This window comes from Trichoderma virens (genome assembly GCF_000170995.1).
Source record: "Trichoderma virens Gv29-8 chromosome Unknown TRIVIscaffold_84, whole genome shotgun sequence".
In the NCBI taxonomy this organism is placed as follows: Eukaryota; Fungi; Ascomycota; class Sordariomycetes; order Hypocreales; family Hypocreaceae; genus Trichoderma; species Trichoderma virens.
Window position 1 is genome coordinate 302,932 of NW_014013665.1, and position 20,790 is coordinate 323,721.

Consider the following 20,790-nt stretch of genomic DNA (forward strand, 5'->3'; position numbering starts at 1 on the left):
GCACGTTCCCAAGCAGCCTCAGAGAGATTCTCTCCCACGCTGCCTTCAACTGATCGGTTTTTGTGTACGTCTGAGAGTTGTAAGCCGTCGCTGTTGAGTTTGGTAGTGTTGTGATAAACCCCGGACCATGCTCTTTCGGATGAAGCTAGCGGATGCCCTGCTTTTGCTCATACAGTAGCAGCTTCGCATATATTCTTCGCAACGGAGGTCGACTGCGTTTTCGCGGCGACAAGGTTGATACAAAAACGCTTCGGAATTATGCAGCCGGTAAGCGATATCGGGCCAGGGATGTCGCAGTGATGGAGGCGGTGCCGACTGTCACCGACTATTTCGTAGAAAGGAGCGAAAGCTTGGAGATGGTGCAAAGCTTCGCAATGCTGACGTCGGCAACAGAATCAATGAAAAACGAGTCCGCAACGACCTTGGCCACCGTTTAAGGTTGCTGAGCTTTGTTCCAGAGCAGTAGCGGTCGCGTGCCGGCAGCCAACAGGCTAGGTCGAGATTATTAGCAAACAACGACAGCCCGGCAAAGTGGCGGAGAGGTTTCTCACAGAGGATATAGCAATACCTATGGGCAACGCTATAACGTCAGGAGCTGGGGTCGGAAGCGTAAAGGGGTGTCCCAGGCCGTCTCTGCTCTGCGACCTCGAGGATTAGTGAGCAGATCAAATCGAGTCCAGGCTGTTCAGCTCGAGGGAAGATGAGGGAGGGTCGAAGGACGGCCACAGGGTCATTGCGCAAAAGAGACAGACACGCACACACATGCACACACCCACCATATTAGACAATCAGTCCGGCTACGGTATGGATGCTGCAGCTTTTGACGTTGACGTGGGGTAGCTCCAAGCGGTGGGTTTTTTCCAAGGTTGGCGTGGCGAGCTGGCGACTAGCCTCCACTGGCTTCAGCGAGCAGAAGCCCTGCAGCACGAAGCAAACAACAGCCGAAAGGATGGGCGATCAGCGGCAACCCCGAAAAAAAAAATCAGCCCGTCCACGATTGGAGGGGGTGTGTGCTCAAGTTGCTGTATGGGCGATGAGGCCGGATTGAGAGGATGACAAGTTCGAGCCTTGTCAGGGCAAGGTGTGTACGAGTCGATACGTGGGCTCGTTCGAGGACAGCAGCAACGGGAAGTACAGGTACTTTGGCCAGCCTGCGCAGATGTACTGGCCCAGAAAGTACCCAAGAGAAGAGCCTCAGGACAGGGCTAGCAAACAACAAGGTTTACCGTACGTTGAAATTTTAGATGCGACATCAAATCCATGCAACAAACAAACAGCCGAGAAAATTTTTGATCTGCATCACATGGTTTCAGGATTCAAGTACGGAGCAGTTGGCATGCACATGAAAAGCTGGAATGGCCTACTTCTGGGACGACGAGTAATGAGAACATGCTACCTATAGTACCTAGGTACCTTAGGTTCTCCTCAGGCGAAGGTGCCCTGCTCTGCTGGCATTTCGTGGTGCCGAAGCTGCTAACCCAAGGGAGGCTGGAGCCGAGCTACCGGCCTATTGCCGAAATCTGCATGACGCCAGCGGCGCCAATACTTTGCATTTCCACAAACAGGTCCCCTGAGAACGTGGCAATGCTTGCGGCCTGGGAAAATTGAAACGATGGTTTCGTATCCATCAGTACGAATCGATGGCATTTATCTTGACAACGGTGAATACTGCAGATCTCCCAACCATTGTGTAGCTCGCTTGGAGCATAAGGCAGAGATGCTAGCCGAAACGTCGCAGAATCCAGAGAGATCCATCTGATGGCACCCTGCTCAGCAAGCCGAGAATACAGGTACTGTACGGAGTACAAGGGCAGGTCGATAGAGCGAGTAGATGTACATGCGCAACCGGCGTCCAACGAATTGCCACCACGATCCTTCAAGGCTGACATGCGCATGGCATCAAATCTTTTCCAACCAACTGGCCAGTACCTGCCGGCCATTTTCTTTTGCATCTCTAACGTTTCACCACCAATTTCTCACTAAAAGCGCCGTTGCCACGCACCGCTGCATCCGAGTCTGCAGTGTTACTGAGTCAAGGTGTACAGGTACTACAGATACTACAGGTTAGTACCAAGCTCCCTTTCGCACGGGGCGCTAGGCGATCCATGCGCTCGGGATGGAACTGAGCATAACGCATGGACCAGGGGCCCCTAGCAGGAAGAACAGAAACAGAAGACTGCTGGAAGCCTAGCTGCCAGACGGCCCTTTTGAACTCCCATGACCCTTGCGGTCTTTTGTGCAGCCAGCCATCGCGCGATCTCCCAGCAGGGATTCATATACGTAGGTGTTTTGTGTTTCTAGAAGAAAGAAAAAGAAGAAATGAGAAATGAAAAAAAAAAAAAAAAAAAAAAAAAAAAGAGCAAAAAAAAAAAAAGAAGAAGAAACCGTCGTGAGAAAATGGCAAACCCCCAACATGAATATTCCCCGTGCCTTGCCGTCATATTACTGACGCGTGCCTTGCATATTCCTCCAGAGCCAATCCGCATGCACCCTTTTTGCGCTCACACTCCCTCCTTAACGTACTAACTACATATTACATGCACCTAGGAGAAGCGTTCCGTGGCGATGCTTACCTGGACTTAATCGTGCATGTCCACCTCGGTATATAAATAGAGCCCCCGGCCTTTCCCACCTAGGTAGTTCCCTCATCAGCACTCACTAGAAGCGAATTTCAAGGCCATATCGTATCTATGTTAGTACTAGGTAGGTAGCACTTGGCTGCTCGGCATGCACGACGGCGTACACCTTTTGCCGGCGAAATTGGTGAATAATTTCCGCCTGGCCTGCGAGGATCTGCGAGGGGGGTCCCCCAGTACTGTACCGTAGTATTATTATACGAGCCCAGACAGGTACGAGTATGAAGATTTGGACTGTTAACACCAGACGCCAGTAGATTCGTTTATGCTGTATTATTACTACTGCTTTACACTTCATCTTCTGATACCACTGTGCAAGACCCAAAGTAACACACAACAGCATACCCACCCCCCTTCTCACCTTCATTTCTATGGATCTCATTTTCCTCACTCTCTTCATTGCACTTTAGCCAGCCGTGTTCAATTCTGTCAAATGATTCTGTTCTGTCATGTCAGCGCACTTGTTCACCAAGGGGGGCCAAGAAAAGCGCCCCCAAGCTGACAAGAGGCCTACTCGTCGTGCCTGCCTCCATATTCTGCCGACAATCCCACAGTGTTTGACCGCCCCTGCTTGTTTTACATGCCAGCTTATCAACGCCTTTTTTTAGTCCTTTTTCCTTTCTATCCTTTCCTTTCCTCCGTTTGGGCTTCCTTCTTTGTAAAAGTCCGATCTGCACTCGTCATCATCGCAAATTTTTTGCTTCCGTTCCTAGTCTTGGTTCGATGGCTGAGCTCTCTAGATCTTACCCACGATGGACCGATCAGATCATTGGCAGAGGAGGCGATCAAGTGGTTGTTTCGGCACCGTATCGCTTGAACAGGGGGCACGGCAAGTAGTCAATCATTGTGATTCATATCGTTATTATCCAGTTGGCAGACCCCAGTAGCTCTATGGGATGATTCACTAAAATGGCACAGGTCGTACAAAGAGTGCATGTACAACAGAGAATGCGAATGGAATCCTTCGTGAGCTGCCCAGCGGTAGCCCAGGTGCAAATACTTCGCCAATCAAATCAATCCTCGTCAACGTACCACGCCCCCGTCTTCGGAGATTTCCGAGCTCCCAAACATGCATCCAACCGCTTTTTATCTTGTCCTCCGTAGATCCTTGAAGTGTCTCTCGGCTTCACATGTAACCATCGCATCATATCTATTTTGCAGCTTCCCAGTCGGGGCCTTGAACCCTGCCTGCAGCCAAAACACAAGCCCTAAAAATAAGAACCGGGTTCCCTTGAACACATAATCATTTACCCAACGCCGCGGATATGGTTCCGTAACTCAAACATCCCGCCCTTGTCGCCCTACTGGCTGGTGCTTTTCAAGAACATGTTGAAAACCTCCGAGTTGGTGCACTCCTCTGAGGGGTACCCGAGCTCCTCCAGGAACTGCTCTAGTTCGGCATTCTCTTCCGGTGGGCACTGGATCCCTGCCAGCACCTTGGCCACGTCTCCGCCATATGTACGATACTGGAACAGGCTGATGTTGAACTTGGGCCTCAGGGTTGTCAGGAACTTTTCTAGCGCTCCTGGCCGCTCGGGGAAGTTGAACATGAAGACTCTTTCGTTCTCCACGCCGGTGCGTCCGCCGATGAGATAGCGCACATGGCTCTTGGCGAGCTCATCGTTGGATAGATCAGTCACCTCCATACCCTCGGCTCGGATGCGCTCCATGAGTGACCGCACCTCCTCGGCCCTCTGCGCCGCCGGCACTGTGATGGAGAGACCGATGAGAACATTGGCAACGTTACCTGACGAATAGCGGTAGGAAAACTCTGTGACAGGGCGAGGCATGATGGTATCGACAAGCTTAGCAAAGGCTCCAGGGCGCTCCGGGATGCTAGCGGCCATCAGCACCTCCTTGCCCTCACCCAACGTAGCACGCTCGGCAACAAATCTCAGCCGGTCAAAGTTCATGTTAGCGCCCGAGGTCACTGCAATGAGCGTCCTCTTGGCGTCGACAGACGGCTGTCGCGCAACGTACTTCTTCAAGCCGGCAATAGACAGGGCGCCCGCCGGTTCCAGTCCGGATCTGGTATCATCGTACATGTCTTTGATGGCAGCGCAGATCTCATCAGTGGTGACCTCGATAACTTCGTCAACAACCTCGCGGCAGATGCGGAACGTCTCCTCTCCAGGGACCTTTACGGCGGCGCCATCTGCAAAAAGGCCGACTTCTTGGAGCATGACTCTCTTCCCCAGCTTCAAAGACTGCGCCATGGCATTTGCATCAGATGCCTCAACGCCAATGATTTTGACATGAGGTGCCATCCTCTTGACGAATAGGCCAATGCCTGCAATAAGCCCGCCACCCCCAACTCCGCAAAAGATGGCCTCAACTTTGGCCATGTTAACCTGTCCAAACATTTCGTTGCCAATGGTTCCCTGACCGGCAATGACGTAGGGGTCATCGAAAGGTGGAATGTTGATGAGGCCATCGTGCTTTGCACGCCGTGCGCACTCTTCCTTTGCAGCGTCGAAATCAGCGCCGTGTAAAACCACATGGCCACCAAGGCGCGCAACATTCAAATGTTTGATGCTTGGTGTGCCCTCGGGCATGACAATGGTGGCAGGAATCTTGAGTTTTCGGGCAGAGTAGGCAACTCCCTGGGCATGGTTTCCGGCCGAACAGCAAACGACACCCTTCCAGCTTTCGGCTGGGTCAAGATGGGCCATCTTATTGTACGCGCCGCGCAGCTTGAAGCTGAAGACGGGCTGCAGGTCTTCGCGCTTGAGCAGGACATTGCATTCTAGTCGGTTGCTCAGGTTAATGGCTTGGGTCAGAGGCGTTGTCTTGCAGGCCTCGTAGACTCGTGAGGTTGCGCTGGCAATCATGCGCAGGTACTGCTCCGTCAAGATGCGTCAGTCCTCTTGGTCCTACAACTTTCTCTGCCTCTTCATGAGGCGAGGTAGAGAAACGACAAGAAAAAGAAAAGAAAACCTCTCTCAGAGCTACTTACGTCAGGATGGCCATCGGGAAGTTGGAATTCTTCTGGCACCAGCGGTGCGCCCTCTTCGACCGTCTCAGGCGGTGGTGACGGATTCGCGCTGTACTCTGTCAAGGCCATGGCTCTCAAGGCCGATGACGTTGACGGCCGGCGAGTCCCATTGGTGCCCGTGGCACCGTTGGGCATTAACGATGTGCCATTGAGACCCGGCATCTCGAAAGCAAGTATCGAATTGTCGCTGCAATTTCTTGTCTTGTTTCTGCCTCTTGGTTGTTTGGTGCGGTGCAGAAGAGAGAAAGGCCAGTCTGCCAGCAGCGAGAATGATGACCTCCGATAAATCGGACCCCTCCGAGTTTTTTTTTGGAGAAAAAGGTGGCGTATACTAGCGACCGCCCTGATGGAATGAGAAGTCCGGCACTCCCAATCGGTACGCCGCCGTGCTTTTTATAAGGGCGAAAATAAGCTCTCTTTGGCAATATGGTAATACTTTGGAGCTTGAAATAAGCCAAGATGTAAGTTGTCAAGGCACAGGCCGAAACGGTGCTTCTCGATGCAAGATGCAATCACAGCATGCATGTAATTGAGCTCAAACGATGCAGCGCTGACTCAATCAAAACATGGCGCGGGAGCGCATCGATATCGGAGCCCACACAAGCTTGCGCTCAACGCTGCTTATCACTCATATCGATTCGCTTCAAGTCACTCAGCGCAGCATTATTGCTGCATCTTTTTCCATACAGTAAAACACCAAGCATATATTAATAACTCCAATGGTATCTAGGACGAATCATCTGACAGATGAGATAATTCCTTGATGCAGCCAATCTATTAATCCACGTCACCCGGCAGCAATCAATAAAAGCTAACAAATCATCATGCGTACAGCAATGCAAGGAAATCAGGAACAAAGCCACTCCTCCTTCTCCACGTCACCTCTCAATATCCCCTCAGCTCAAGACTTGCCGGATTTTCGAACTACCTGCTCATATGTCGGTAGGCTTTCGGACGAGCTTTCCGGGCCCAGATCCCCTCGGCTGGTCGGCCGATCACGACTCTGGATATCCCGCCATTGGGACCCCTCAGCTTCTGGGGCCATGGACCCTTGCTGTGCGCGGGAATACATGGCTTGTCCTCTTGAGTTGTCACCCCGCTGCATGTAAGGCACGCCACCATTAACAGATTGAGACTGCATATTTGAACACGGAGGTACAGGTGAGCGGGGGCCAGCACGCGAACCAGAGCTCATCAAGGACAAGACCATGTCGGCGTCCCTTGCTTTGCGCTCTGCCTTGCGCATCTTTCTATTCATACGACGCTCTTCGCGACGGCTAATCATCATTTGTGGTGGGTAAGCCGCATAAGGAGGGGCGTTGTAGCCGTTGCCTCCATAGCCGTTGTTATAACCATTATTGTAGCTGCTGGGATAACTACCGTTGCGGTTGTTGCTGTAGCCGTTGTTTTGGTTATCGTAGTATTGACCATTATTATATCCATTGTTATACCCATTATTGTAGTTTTGCCGGCTGCGGTCGTCGTTATTGGCCATTGTTCGAGCGGCTGCGGCCACGAGGCCAATAAGGAGGGCCATTGCTTGTGGTGTCGGATAAGCTTGGAGAGTAATAACACAAGTGAGGTAACCGAGACTTGATGCAGTCTTGTGTAAGTGGCGGCGAGGAAATGATGCACGTGGGATCAGATAGGATGATTCAAGAGACTCGGGTTACAATTGATTGATCAAAAGTAGGCGAGGGCGAGGTATGTAAGGGGTATGTGATGTGTGATGAGACGGTGAGAGATAAGAGACGGCTCTTATACAAGTAAAAGTTGCTATGCTAACGATACAAATTCCAAATACTAGAGCAAAACAGCACGGCGACTTTATATCGTGTGTCGCACCGCCTCTTCCCACGAGGCTCAGATATCAGCGACAATGGCTGAGCCTCTCCACGCGGCCTCTAACTGGACATCTCGAATGGTTCTGCTCGATCTGGCCTAGCACGGTTGGCGATCCGGCTCCGCGCCTCCACCATCGGGGCCGCATCCACCCAATCGGCCATTTCCAGATCGGAGCGTCAAGATGCCTTGATGCCGACAGCGGGTTTAGTACCTGGTTTCAGGCGCAAGGACAAGGTTGGTATCATGGCATGGGGCAAACTAACATCAAACGGGAAAACGAGGTTTAAACGAAACAGAACGTCAGTCAATGGAACCGCTTTGCTGGCACAGTGTCTAAGACCACAGCCACAATGACGCTCATGACGAGAGCGACTGCGAAATGTCCCAATAGGCGCGAAGCACGGCAACGCCTCCCACCTGGGTTTCCACCGTTCTCCCACGACCACGATTATTAGGGTCACTTGGATGCGGTTTTCGTTTCGCCATGGGTGCCTCCATCGAATCCAGCATGGCCATATTCTCGTAGTCCTCCGGCGCAACCTGCTTCTCCAACCCCCCCTTCCGAGACCCCGGCAGCCATCTTGAACGCCGACCCCAGGTATCGTCTCTTGGGGTTCCCTTGTTACGATAGTCGGTGATATTCACAGCATTGTGGTCGATTCCGTCGCTTGCCGGAGATGTGTCAATGTTACCGAAAATTCCTGAACCCCACCACATGCCGAAGCGTCCTCGGCTGTCTCGAGTCTTGAGTGCTGCCAGAGCGTTGTGCTTGATCCAGCCAAGATACGCCCGGCAGGCAGATTTGTGGGCTGCCTGGACACGAGTGAAGCCATCCATGTCGATATAATCACCGTCCTCGAGATTATTCTGTTCCAGGGGCCGACAAAACGCATTCAGATGGTGAAAGTATATGCCCTTGAATGTCTGGCTGTCCTGAGAACAAGTGCCGCTTGCATCACACTGCTCCTCTAGAATACCACCCCGACCAAGACCTCTCCATTTGGGCAGCTTTGCAGACGCATCCACCAAGTCTATTGGCTGGTTTCTCTTCAAGCTCCAACCGGTGGCGTTGATGACTGCTTGGATGAGATCATGGCCGTCTTCCAGGTACGAAGGGCTCCCTGTCACATCCCATAGCCCTCGTTGGCCAGTCAGCAGTACGCCCTGATTGTAGGTGTACACCATTTCATCACGAATATTGCACTCCACACCCCCCTTCTTTCGTCGGCCAATGTGAAATCCATCAGCATACAAACCTTCACTGTTGGTCATGTTGCTGTTTACAAGCCATTTGTAGCCTTCGATCGCTGCTTGGAGATGTCGCGGGTCCTTTTCAACGACACTTCCATTACTGATGTACTGATACATGGAAATAGAAGCAGAAATGTATAGCTCATTTGTGATGGCGTTCTTGTAAGGCTCTAGACGGGGATTCCAGACCATGCCGCCATGGCACAAAGCCGTGTCCCAACCCTGAGACCCAAGAAACCAGAAGCTTTTAGCCCGGCTCTGGAACGAAGGGATCCAGAACTGGCCGCGCCATGGCAGCGAGGCCAGAGCGGCATGGATGTCAGTAGGGAAACTAGCGTTGGGGCTATGCTCGGCTTGCGGAAAGCGTATGCTGTCATGCGATCGAGCAAAGTTGATGGCCTCAATCCAACCAAGTACCACCCATAATATGTCATCAAAGGCCTAGATAGGAAGTCTCTCTAAGCTGAGGATATGGCTAGGTAGGGGAAAGTGATCAAGGGGACATACCTGATCTCGGATCGCAACTATATCCTGCGCAAAATGATAGCCAATGACTTGGTCGTACACTGACGAGATGAGGTTTTCTTGCGCTTCTCGAATGCTAGGCGTAATTCCCGGGACGATCATGTCCAGCGACTTGGTCAGGGTTGACAGCATGCCGGAAACGACAGTCTCGGTGACTGCGGCGGTCCAGTCTATCGACGACGGCCATGTGTTCCGTCCGATTTGGTAGTATTCGTTCTGCAGCACGGCGAGCGCAGAGAAGGCATCTTCGAGGATTTCAGTCTTGGCCTCGTCGGAAGCAAGATCTCCTGCTGGAATATGCAAGAAGCCATCTGGCGGCGGGCGACAGTCGGTAGCCACCGCGTACACGGAGCAATATTCTTGTTTATGTTTATATAAAGCGATCACCACCGGCAGGAAGGCAAGGATAAGCATGACGGTAAGTATACATGTAATGAATAAAGTAGAGTTCGCATATGTACGGAGGAGCAAAGATGAGTAGCTGGAAAATAGCATCTAACAGTGTAGATGCCAGGCTGATGAATAATACCGATGTTTCTTGTATGAATGCGAGCGAAGTGATTAAAGTAATGCAACTCGGGACATCACGAGTGAAGTTGGGCATGTCAAATGACTGCCTTAGTATACACAATTAGAGTGTTAAATCAGTTTTAGCTCCATTGCTCTTGGGTTACCAAGGCTACCTACCCGGTACTAAGCAGTTTCTTTGGCTAGTATCAACATGTGCATAGAAATAGAGGTACTGCCTAAGTAGTGTCAAGTGCCCAGCCAATAATCAACTGTCGCGGGGATTCTCTTACATACCAGCACACTGGTCTACCCCTCAGCTGAGCTGCAAATGCTCTGCCAAAAATCTCATCCAGCTCAAGAAATTCCGTAAAGCAATAGTGTCATCTTCAATCTCCACTAATCCAACTTTATTCTTGTACTATTCATTCTTCTTTTACTCAACTGTGATTCCCTTTCTGCTAGTCATCCACGTAATCCTTACGGTGGAGCTATAGGGTATGTTCACTTCATGGTGACCACAACTACTCGCTCAACTCAATCACATTTAACATACCATAAACTCTATCTCAATGTCTCAGATTTGTTGGTCCAACCTGCTTATCCGTAATTGGATGATTATAAATCATGATTCGCCATATACTGGCCGGCGCAGTTATATAGTTGCGCTGGTGACTCCACCATGAGCCTGTTCCTTCTCTCCAAAAGCTCAGATTGGATCTTACTAGGGGCAAAAACAGCCATAAAGTATAACGATCGGATCTTGTATCCATGTACAGAAAATCTACCAGATAAAGTTTCTGATAACCGGGGGAAATCCATCTCAATATTCAGGCAGCAGCATCTGCAAGCCCTATTCACAAAGTTTGGCTACAAGGGTGAGCAAATTTCTCAGACTCTTCGTAGATGTAATTGAAATATTTGATTTCAAGATTTTGGAGAATTTCGACTTAGGGCCCAGTTCCTCCACCCGTTAAACAGAACCAGTATATATAAATGGCCCTTTCTCTTCTCCTTATGCTGGATATCCCATTTCAATTATCCCACAATTCTGTATTCCCACCGGCAGAGCAAGTCCAAACGCTATCATCCGTCTTGTCAGATCCAGACAACGAATCCACATAAGTCTGGTGCATCCCACGAGACAGCCATCACCGCTGAATTCAATTTTACAATCTCACACGACTAGGCAGAGCGCTATGGCTCGAATAACAGAGTTTCTGAGATGGCCGGTTACTACAGTTCGGCAAGCGTGGGGGGACTACAAAGTCGGGCGCGCTATACGTCAAAGCTTACCCAAAGTCGACTATGAAGAAGAGACAGAGGGCGAGGAGGGGTGCGATGAAGAATGCAGAGAAGTCTGCAAAGAGAAGTGTGAAGAGGAAACTCTCGACCAGTGCGAGGAGGCGCGCAGCGATGTGAAGGAGGACCCATGCGATGATGTGGCATCGCCGACAGAGCCGTCTCCACGCCGCAATGAGGAACAAGAGCTTGCGGCCAAATATAAAGAAAAACTCGCGAGATCATGGAGATACTGTGGAGAAAGAGAATTTCCTTGGATCCATACGCGGCTGGTTTATGAGGAGAGTAACTGGAGGGGGACGTGGGTGGTGGAGGTCAAAGACGTGCGGGCCACCATGAACTGGAAGATCGAAAAAGTGCCCGAGGAAACCGGACGCGAGTTGAAATATGTGAGGATACCAACATTCGTCCTTGGAGTGCCAAGTAGTCAACTGCTACCATCCGAAGGAGGACAGGATGATTTGATGGTCTGGTTGGGGAAGAGCTAGGTGAGTAACAAGCTATCTTTACCTCTTTACCGCGCCACCTTGCATTTGATTTAGGAGTGCTAATTTACAAAGTACAAAGAATCTTTTTAAAATGGAGACTCGCGTCCTGATCTATACGGCCACTGAGGACGCGTGGAACGGCCCCAATAGAACGCGCTCGGAGATGCAACCGCGCGTCGACGAGGCCGATCTGTCACAAGTTATTTCACGCCCACCCGCCAGAGACATGCTCCCTTGTGGGCTAACCTACCCCACTCCTCGCAGCTTCACAAACGAAATTGTTTTGTCGCGCGTTGGTATCGAACTTTAGATGTGTTTGGTTGATGGCAGCAAAGGATTCTTCTTTCTTTGCATGTTTGTGTACGTTGAAGTTGTATTTGTAGCCTGATTAGCTTAAATAGATGCACCACTTGTAGGTGGAGTGAGTATTGGTATATATCGAGCAAAGAGGCAAACCTGCTAGATGAATCCATGTCCATACATTGTATTATACGTTCTCTGGAAATACAGGTTAGATGGTCCATTTGGGTTACAACCAAACAGGATTTGATGGATGCACTGTGTTATTCTCACCCGCCAATAATTACTCGGTTTACTTCAGCTAGAAAGCGGAACCCTCAAAGCCTCAGATTGCATTCTTTATTCTCTCCCTGCCCCTATCAATGAACACTGTAGACATTATAATATCGCATCTCGTTGCTGTACTTCAGTGCTCTCCTTCTCATACAGGAAGGGTACTCGCTTCTATGCCGGTTGGCAGGGAAGCGAGCGCCTAAAATACGGGGACTAAGCCAGCTCCCCAATTTTAGCGAGGTACAGCTAAAGTATCCAGCATGCTTATCGCTGAAGATGTCTTTGTTTATAGGTACTTATACATGTTTTCAAAACACTGCCTAGAGGAGGGTAGCTGCACTACCTGACAATGACACTGTTAGTAGTAGAAGAAGTATCTATACCTAGCGATAGTAGAGAAAGTAGCGATAGTAGAAGAGAGTAGCGATTGTAGAAGAGAGTAGCGATAGTAGAAGAGAGTAGCGATAGTAGAAGAAAATAGCAGATAGTACAAGTAGAAGAAGGTAGCAATGGCAAGGGTGTTGGTTTAGCACCTGCCGCTCCTGAAAACGGGCATGTTCGCACGCAAGTACTTGCATACCCCGCTGTCCCAATCTGGCCTAGTGTTGTTTACTTTCAGCATCCTCCCACGACACAACAGAAGGTCGACACTCCAGCTGCCCCCAAAACAATCCCTGAACGTCAATTTCGGCATTTTCAGCCCTGGCCTTCGCCTTTCACCTCCCGCAAAACCTTGAATTCGCAACATCAACAGCTCCATCACGCCTGGCAGCTTCGACTTCATCGAGATACCCGACCAACGCAAATTCTAGCGAGTCCCCAGATCCTTCCCTTCTCGCTTCCGACCGCCTGGCGCATCCCTTGACAACGAAGACGCGACGCGAAACACACACAAAAAAAAAAAAAGAAAACCGCCGCCGCTTACCGCCATTCACCAACCCCCAAACAGCCATCGTCGACTCTTGCAGCTCTAGTCCAGCATCGTGCGGAAGAGCGATGGAGTCCGACGCAAATACCAGATATCGTTCGCGAATTATTAGGGAAATCAAGGCTAGCAGCGATAACCCGTTCAACTCCCCTCCGTCATCCACCGGCAGAGCCAGCCCCACGCTGTCATCCGTCTTTTCAGATCCCGAGGGCGAATCCACACGCAGGCTGCAGGAGGACATTGCCCGCGTTGCTGCCCCCAGAAAACTGCCCATCAACTGGGAGGCTGCCCGCCGCAAGTGGCCCGAATTCTACTCCCAGCCCAAGACCCGGCCCATCTTCGACGACCAGACAGACACAACAGCGCCTTTGGCTGACCCGCCGCATCTCAACAACAAAGACACACCAGCAAAGTCTGTTCCGCTTCCGGCCTACATTGATGACACCACCGAGGACGCGTGGAACGGCTCCAAGAGAACGCGCTCGGAGATGCAACCGCGCGTTGACGAGGCTGATCTGTCACAAGTTATTTCACGCCCACCCGCCAGAGGCCTCTCTACTTATGGCCTGAGCTACTCTGCTCCTCACAACCCTAGCCCTCTATCAAAAATACACAACCAATCTCCGCCTCCGCTGAAAGATCAAGAAAAAGTACGGCAGACCTCTGTCGAAGAAGCATTGGAAATCCTTCGGAGGGCGTCATCCAACCCAAGGGAGCGGGAAGAGGACCGGCGAGTCCCATCCCTTGACAGCAATATGTCATCTGCCAAGTCCAGCTTGACAGCTGTGCCCCCGTCACCGCCTCCTCCAATTGCTCACTCGTCCCTCATGACGGACTCAGACCTTGCGCGCCGCGATAACTTTCTTACTAGCACATTCAGATTCGGCGGATCGATTATTAAGGATGGTGCTCCAATCATTGTTAGACACGGCCGACCACACGACCAGAAAGTCAGGCCCTTTGGTGTGCCACACGCAGAAGTCGATGGCATTAAGGTTGCCGAAGAAGAAGCTGCAATCTTTGCATCAGCGGATATTATCCGTGCTGCTCAGGACCAGTATGAAAAGGTGCAGGACTACGCCAGAAGTCTTCAGCAGAAAGTCGAGATGCTTGAAGCTCGGCTTGCGTCTCGTAAGGGCACAGATGGAGCGCTCGCCGGTTTCAATGTGAATACGAATGCAAATGCATCAGAGAAGAAGGGTAATTGGACATACCCCCATTTATAATGTTATACCTGTTCACTAACAAGCGCACAGCACTCGAGGCTGAAGTGGCATCTCTCCAGAGGCGATTGGACCAAGCGACAAACCAGATCAGCACCTTTCATATGGAGAATGATACTCTAACTCAAGAACGTGATCGTGGTATTGGCCGTCTACAGAAGGCTTGTGAAAATATCAGCAAGCTAGCTCAGCAGCTTAAGGAGAAGGAGAAGGAGCTTGAAAACACTCACAAGCAGCTGGGGTCATCCGAACAGGTTCGACAGGATAACGACACACTGCGTCGGGATGTTGCGGCTCTAAAACACGACAATGCATCACTTGGAGCAGAAATCGCGGCTCTGCGGCGTGAACAGCAGCATCTCCGCCAGGAGGCTGAATCTAGCAATGGTCTCACTGAGTATAGGACTTTGCGAGCCAATAACAAGAGTCTGATGGACGAGAATGAAGATCTCCGAGAGAGCTTGGATGGTACCCAACACGAGCTTGATGCTGCTCGCGAGGAGATTGAAGCACTGCAGCGAGAAGTCCAATCCTTGAAGAGAGAAAGGGCGACGCTTCGCGAAGACAATGCCGGCCTGGTTCGACACAACGAGAAATACTTTAGTGAGAACAAGATTCTACGCCGTGAGAATGCCGGCTTTGAGCATAGTGTCCATGATCTGCATGAACGAAACCTCAAATTGAAGGAAGAGATTGAGGTACTGAAGAGGCAGTTGGAACGCTATCGAGGCTCCAGTAATAGCAAGAGCGACTTTACCCGCCAGGAAGCGGAAACGGAGGAAAACATGACGTCTGCTTTCTTTGTGCCCGACATTACCCTCAAGACAAACGATACCGAGACAAAAGACGTGCCTGGTCCTGGATCCAAGAGTAGTGTCAGGTCATCACCTTCCAAGAACGCCGGCACTGCTCAGAAGGTTGCCTTTGCTCTTCCTGACAAGGCAGCATCCAAGTCAACGGTGGCCAACCAGGGCAGCAAGCGTCGGAGCGTGAGCCGCCTATCGGTTCCGGACTTGGACCCCTTTGGTGATGAAGATACCACTGGCTTGATGTCGGTGGACAATATCACCCAGGACCTCGCTATTTCCCTCAATTTGAACACGGATCATAAGGACGGTACCATGGGCAAAGAGACGAAAGTATCGCGGAGCCATAGTATTGGAAAGTCAGGGCCGAAAATTGTGCACATCGATTCAAAGTTGAAGAGGACGACAATGGATTCTGCTGATAGAGATGGATGCCCTGCGTTGTCGAATAATGCTCGGCAAATCCTGGACGGCCTCTCTCAGCACAATTGCCAGGACTGCACTGTGTGCAGCCGCATCACGTCTCACTCTGGCGTCATCTCCTCGATTGACCTGGCAGCGGGCAAGAAGCGTGTATCAATACCGCGGCCCATTCCCGTCAGTGACCGTGTCCCGGAAGGAGACCACACCGTTCGCCCAGCCAACTCCCCCGGCGAAGCCTTGGCTCTTGTCATCAAGGGCCTGAAGGATGAGTCGCAGCATATTCAGCTGGAGCTGACAAAACTGCAAGCGCGATACAATAAATGTGACAAGTCGATGGAGCGCCATAAGAGAGAAACTCTCGCTGCAGCAATACGAAAGCTGCTGGATCGTGTTGAAGCAAAGAACAACCAAATCTACAGTTTGTATGATGTTCTTGAAGGGCAGAAGGCTGCCGGCCAAGAAATGACGCAGGAGCAGGTGGAAATGACAGTCTTGAACATCACGGGCATGCATGTTCGAGAGGTGACAAATATGAGTGATCAAATGACGGAGGGTATCGCGGCCTAAGGCATTCTTTTTTTTTTTTTTTTTAAGCACTGGCGTTGGGGGATTATTAGGGTATAATAGGCGTATTGTTTTATAGCCTTGATGAATTCTTACTGTATGACTAGTTGATCAAAGAATTGATTTTGATTTCTCACGAGGCTTGTTACTTATAGTGGTATCCCCCTATTTATGAATAACACGGTGACCATGACCAGTCCCTTTGCTACCTACTAGATCTATCAGCATCTACTAGATCTATCTATATCTACTGGATCTAGCTATATCTACTTGATCTAGCCGTATCTACTAGATCTACCTGTATCTACTTGATCTGTCTATATCTAATTGATCTATTAAATATATTTACATCTACTATCTCCATCTATATCTACTTTCATCTAGTATTGCTATTTTATCTATTAGTATCTCTATTATCACAGCTCTCTCTTGGTGTCTAGTATAGGCACCCTCCTGTGACAATGTAACATACTGGTAAAGTACTACCTCGCTGGTCATCCACTTGTTCTCAATTATTGTTTCTGTGCCATTCTGGACAATCACTACCCCTTTCCCCTCTACATATTCTGTAGCAACACCGCACAGGCGCATCCTCTTGAGATACCATTGCTGATGTGTATTTATAAACACCGTGAGTGGCTTCAGAAGCCCCTCGTCCATCGTCTCGATCGCATTTGCGGGCCTCTAAAGCGTTTTGCTTCGTCTTTTTCTTTCCCCCAGTATTGCTTCCGGTGCGGGTACCTTTGCAATTTCGTCATTACCTATCGCCTGACGTCGCCTGATTCTCCGGTCGGAGTCGAAGCCGTAGTTTTGTCTATTTAACAAGCTTCCTATCTTCGGATGGGGTGCTGGCTAGCCACTCCTCTCGAGTAAAATGGCGCGACATGATTGTGGATAAATGAGCAAGTAAAAATATATGAATCAACGACCAATTCGTTTCTTTCTTATTTTAAAACTCTAGAACCAAAAACTCCATATTATCTGACATGAATCAGGCTATATACAACATCTACTCTTCTTCTTCTTCATCATCCTCTTCTCCTTCTTCTCCTTCTTCTTCTTCGTCATCATCTTCCCCTAGCTCACCATCCATATCCACCTCATCGTTGCTCTCATCCTCTTCATCCTCGTTTGACAAATCAGCCTTTTCGTCCTCTTTCCTCTTCTTCTCTTCCTCCTTTCTCGCCTCGGCCAGGACCTTTGCGCGTTCAGCCCTGGCAGCTGCCTGGCCGACAACATACGCACCCAGGGGCGTCTTGGCAGCGTCAAAGTCCTTGAGGAAGGCGTCGACTTGGCTGCGGTGCTTGGGCGCGAAGTCGACCCTGGCGCGCTTCTCCTCGATGAACTTTGCGTTGGCCTCGAGCTTCTGCACGAGGACAGAAAACTGCGAGACGAGCTTATTGTTTTTGTTGCCACCGGACTTGGAGCCGACCTGCTTGAGCCATCGCTTGAGCTGGATGATGACAGGGAGGGCGAGCTCGGGGAAGGAGATGGAGGTGGACCAAGTATACATGAAGCCACTCATGAGCTCGACCACCTCCTCTCCGATGCCATCCTGGAAGACTCGCGTGCGGAGATATGACTTGGGGGCTCTGTAAGAGACGGCAAAGTCCAAGGGCTTGAGCGTTGACGCCTTGGGAGCCTTCTTCATCTCGGCCGAGTTAAGCACCTCCAGCAGCGGCGATGCGAGCGGGATGTAGACATCGGCGGCCTGTGACAGGACCAGCAGTGAGCGGATAAGGTGGAAGCGGAGAGGGAAGTATAGTGATGTAGGGATGAGGCGCATGGCACCAAGTGTGACTTGGACAAGGGGGTAGATGAGCGGTCTCAGCTGGCTCTCCTTGCCGGCCTCGGCTTCCTTCAGGGGCGTGCAGTGCTCAGCGAGGACGCGGGCCCAGAAGTCCAGAGAGTGGGTGAACTGCCAGTTGTAGACCATGCGGAACGAATTGTTCTTGTTGTTGACAATGCTGTTGCGGAGGTGGATGGCGAGCTGACGGATGAATGTAAAGGCTGTGGTGTAGCCAACGGCAGGGTCGATGCCCCAGAGCCCGGCGGCCGAATACTTCATCATGTCGATTCCTGGGAGCGTGTTGTGGTTGGTGACCCGGCAGCCCTGAACAAGACCCTGGTAGACGGCCTTGAGGACGGTTTCCCGGATGCCCTTGTCTCCGATGATGACAAGTCGTCGAATCACTCGGAAGGCAGTGACACGGGACGAGTGGGAGCCGGCGGCTTGAGACCACAGGTTGACCATGGCTTTAGCAAGAGCCTTGATGAGCTTCTTGAAGGACAACAGATATGGAAGAATCTCCACGATAGCCAAGAGGGTGACTGTGATTGTACCGTCGTCCGAGAGGGTGCTGAGGAGGTGCATGATGGAGGAGATGTAAGACTTCAAGAGCACTGACAAAGCCTTGAACTTCTTTCCCTCCGTTTGTACGTAGACCTTGCCGGCGGCCGACTCTTTCGTAGGGAGGTGGTGGTTCATAACTACCGGTACCTCCTTCAAAGCAAGCAGTAGAATGTCGTTGAACACTTCTGGGCTGTTGATGGACCATCGCTGATCCGCCTGGCCCTCCTCATCGGCCTCGTTAAGGTGGGCAGCGCATCGGAATGCAAGCACCACTTGTCTGGTCGCTCGCAGAGACTTGGTCTCAGTCATTGCTTTCCTCCAGGTTGCGATGGTGCTGCGAGTCAGCTCATTGCTTTGCGCCGGCTCTTCTTCCGCCTTGTTGCCCTTCTTTCTCTTCTTCTTCGGAAGCTCCTCGTCCAAGTCTTCCTCGCCGGCGCTGAGCTCGTCCACCTCTGCGAGATCTGCATTTTCGTCGAAATCCAGCGCTTCGGGGTCATTCTCCTTGAGGAACTTGTAAAATTCGGGGTCCTTCTCGGCGAGTCCCTTCATGGCTTCTTTGCTCATGCCAGGCCCAGCAGCTTCGTCGTCGTCATCGTCATCGCTATCGCTCGCAACAGGCATGCCGCCCATTGAGGCCTCCGAATCGCTTCCTTCGCTTGCTTCATCCTCTTCCTCCTTGGATTCGTCTCGCTTTCGCTTGCCAAGCTTGCCAGCCTTGCCCTTCTTGTCGATGATGTCCTCGAAGCCGCCCTGGAAGAAATCGTCGACGCTCATCTCGGTGACCTTCTTCACCTTCCCGGCAGGCTTCTTGGCGGGAGCGGCGGCAGCATCTTGGCCTTCCTTTGAACCCTTTATGAATTCGGAATCCTGGGCTCGTCTCGCCTTCTGCTTCTCTCTAATCTGCAGCTTTTGCTTGAGCTTTGCGCCGGCCTTTCTCTTGTCCAGAACACCCTTCAAGTGATTCTTTTCGAATTTTTTGGTCGCTTTCAAATTCTTCTTGGAGACACCCATTCTGGATAATCTGCTACAGCCGCTGTTGGGGGCTGCAAATCCAAGACTCCAAGGGTAGAAAAGGAAAAATGATAAAAGAAGAAAAAAAAAGATGCTGATTTGGAGAACAGAAGCGTCGCGCCTCGACGTACCAATTGCACTTTCCAAAAATTTTCGGCCATCGATTATCGATAAAGAGCTCCACCAAGAGAATCTTGGGCGGTGAAAGAATTCTGCCGGCAGCACCACTTGGCGCCGACAGTTTTCCAGCTAGTGCCTTACAGTGGCTCAAGTGGGCTGTAAGCTGTCGCAACACCACTATTCTAAAGTTGGACGGCCTATAAGTGTCGTCACCACCGACTTCGCAAGCTTCACACTCAGCCATTTCGCTCTTCCTCGATGCCTCGCCTCGATCCACCATCATGAACACGCGTCAGAGCTACGCGCCGACTCCTCACAGCTACGTCCCCAACACGAGTCTGTCTGCCACCATCAATCTCGATGAAGTACGTCTTTGACCCCTCCCCCCTTCCTCGGTATGATGTGCGTGCGTGGCAGCTAACCTCGTCTTCTGCTCTCTCAACCGCACAGGAGGTGAAACTCAGCAACACGCGCGCTGAGCGCGATCTCCAAGACTCTCTCGGCGAGCTGTTTAGCATCATAATCACGCTGGACGAGCTGGAAAAGGCGTTCCTCAAGGATGCCATCCCCGAGGCCGAGTACACGGACATCTGCGAGCGCTCGCTAAGGCAGTACAAGGCGCTGCTGGCAGACGAGACGATTGCAGCCGAGTTTGGGGACTTGGAAGATTTCAAAGCCAAGTGGGAGGTATGCTTCCTTATGCTGTCGCTATTGTTTCCGCATTAAAGATGCAACTTAGCTAACAACCGGGATCACCAAAGCTCGACGTCCCCCGAGCGACTGAGCGCCTCCGAGTGGGCATGCCCTCCACAACCGTCACCGCATCGTCCGCAGCCCCGGCCGCAGCCCCTGCCGCAGCTACCAATAATACCAGTGGCGTGCTGATTCTCGAGGCGACACAAGAGTTCATCACATTCCTCGACGCCGTCAAACTTGGCCTACTCTCCAAGGACCAACTACACCCGCTACTCTCAGATGTCATCCAGTCGGTGAACCGGGTGACGGACAAGGATTTTGATAACAGGGGAAAGATTGTGCAGTGGCTCATTACGCTGAACCAGATGAAGGCCTCGGATGAACTGGGCGAACAGCAGGCAAGGGAGCTAGAGCTGGATATCCAACAGGCGTACCAGGGGTTTAGACGAACATTGACATAGTGTCTTTTGTATCATGTTGCAGCAGCATGCTTCCGTGTCTATATAGAAATACAATACCAAAATAATGACCATGATAATGCAAA

At 51.1% G+C, this 20,790-nt stretch overlaps 7 protein-coding genes across 7 annotated transcripts; 3 read left to right on the forward strand and 4 right to left on the reverse strand.

The window, feature by feature from the left end:
• Positions 1 to 3,478: 3,478 nt before the first annotated feature.
• On the reverse strand, positions 3,479 to 5,766 carry TRIVIDRAFT_181879 (uncharacterized protein; the record flags this gene model as incomplete). The annotated part of the gene is made up of 2 exons (XM_014097861.1): positions 3,479 to 5,476; positions 5,593 to 5,766. The coding sequence occupies 2 exons, from the start codon at positions 5,764 to 5,766 to the stop codon at positions 3,938 to 3,940; spliced, it is 1,713 nt and encodes a 570-aa protein (XP_013953336.1).
• Positions 5,767 to 6,321: 555 nt separating this feature from the next.
• Positions 6,322 to 7,394, reverse strand: TRIVIDRAFT_216568 (uncharacterized protein; the record flags this gene model as incomplete). Its single annotated transcript, XM_014097862.1, has 1 exon — positions 6,322 to 7,394. The coding sequence occupies one exon, from the start codon at positions 7,166 to 7,168 to the stop codon at positions 6,533 to 6,535; it is 636 nt and encodes a 211-aa protein (XP_013953337.1).
• Positions 7,395 to 7,833: 439 nt separating this feature from the next.
• Positions 7,834 to 9,666, reverse strand: TRIVIDRAFT_50852 (glycoside hydrolase family 76 protein; the record flags this gene model as incomplete). The annotated part of the gene is made up of 3 exons (XM_014097863.1): positions 7,834 to 7,968; positions 8,017 to 9,168; positions 9,235 to 9,666. 3 exons carry the CDS (start codon positions 9,664 to 9,666, stop codon positions 7,834 to 7,836), a joined length of 1,719 nt encoding a protein of 572 aa, XP_013953338.1.
• A 1,292-nt stretch (positions 9,667 to 10,958) lies between these two features.
• On the forward strand, positions 10,959 to 11,859 carry TRIVIDRAFT_69823 (uncharacterized protein; the record flags this gene model as incomplete). The annotated part of the gene is made up of 2 exons (XM_014097864.1): positions 10,959 to 11,450; positions 11,629 to 11,859. 2 exons carry the CDS (start codon positions 10,959 to 10,961, stop codon positions 11,857 to 11,859), a joined length of 723 nt encoding a protein of 240 aa, XP_013953339.1.
• Positions 11,860 to 13,118: 1,259 nt separating this feature from the next.
• Positions 13,119 to 16,069, forward strand: TRIVIDRAFT_59320 (uncharacterized protein; the record flags this gene model as incomplete). The annotated part of the gene is made up of 2 exons (XM_014097865.1): positions 13,119 to 14,216; positions 14,300 to 16,069. 2 exons carry the CDS (start codon positions 13,119 to 13,121, stop codon positions 16,067 to 16,069), a joined length of 2,868 nt encoding a protein of 955 aa, XP_013953340.1.
• A 911-nt stretch (positions 16,070 to 16,980) lies between these two features.
• On the reverse strand, positions 16,981 to 19,430 carry TRIVIDRAFT_209970 (uncharacterized protein; the record flags this gene model as incomplete). Its single annotated transcript, XM_014097866.1, has 1 exon — positions 16,981 to 19,430. The coding sequence occupies one exon, from the start codon at positions 19,428 to 19,430 to the stop codon at positions 17,076 to 17,078; it is 2,355 nt and encodes a 784-aa protein (XP_013953341.1).
• A 401-nt stretch (positions 19,431 to 19,831) lies between these two features.
• Positions 19,832 to 20,782, forward strand: TRIVIDRAFT_90767 (uncharacterized protein; the record flags this gene model as incomplete). The annotated part of the gene is made up of 3 exons (XM_014097867.1): positions 19,832 to 19,915; positions 20,001 to 20,237; positions 20,312 to 20,782. The coding sequence occupies 3 exons, from the start codon at positions 19,832 to 19,834 to the stop codon at positions 20,705 to 20,707; spliced, it is 717 nt and encodes a 238-aa protein (XP_013953342.1).
• Between the last annotated feature and the right edge of the window lie 8 nt (positions 20,783 to 20,790).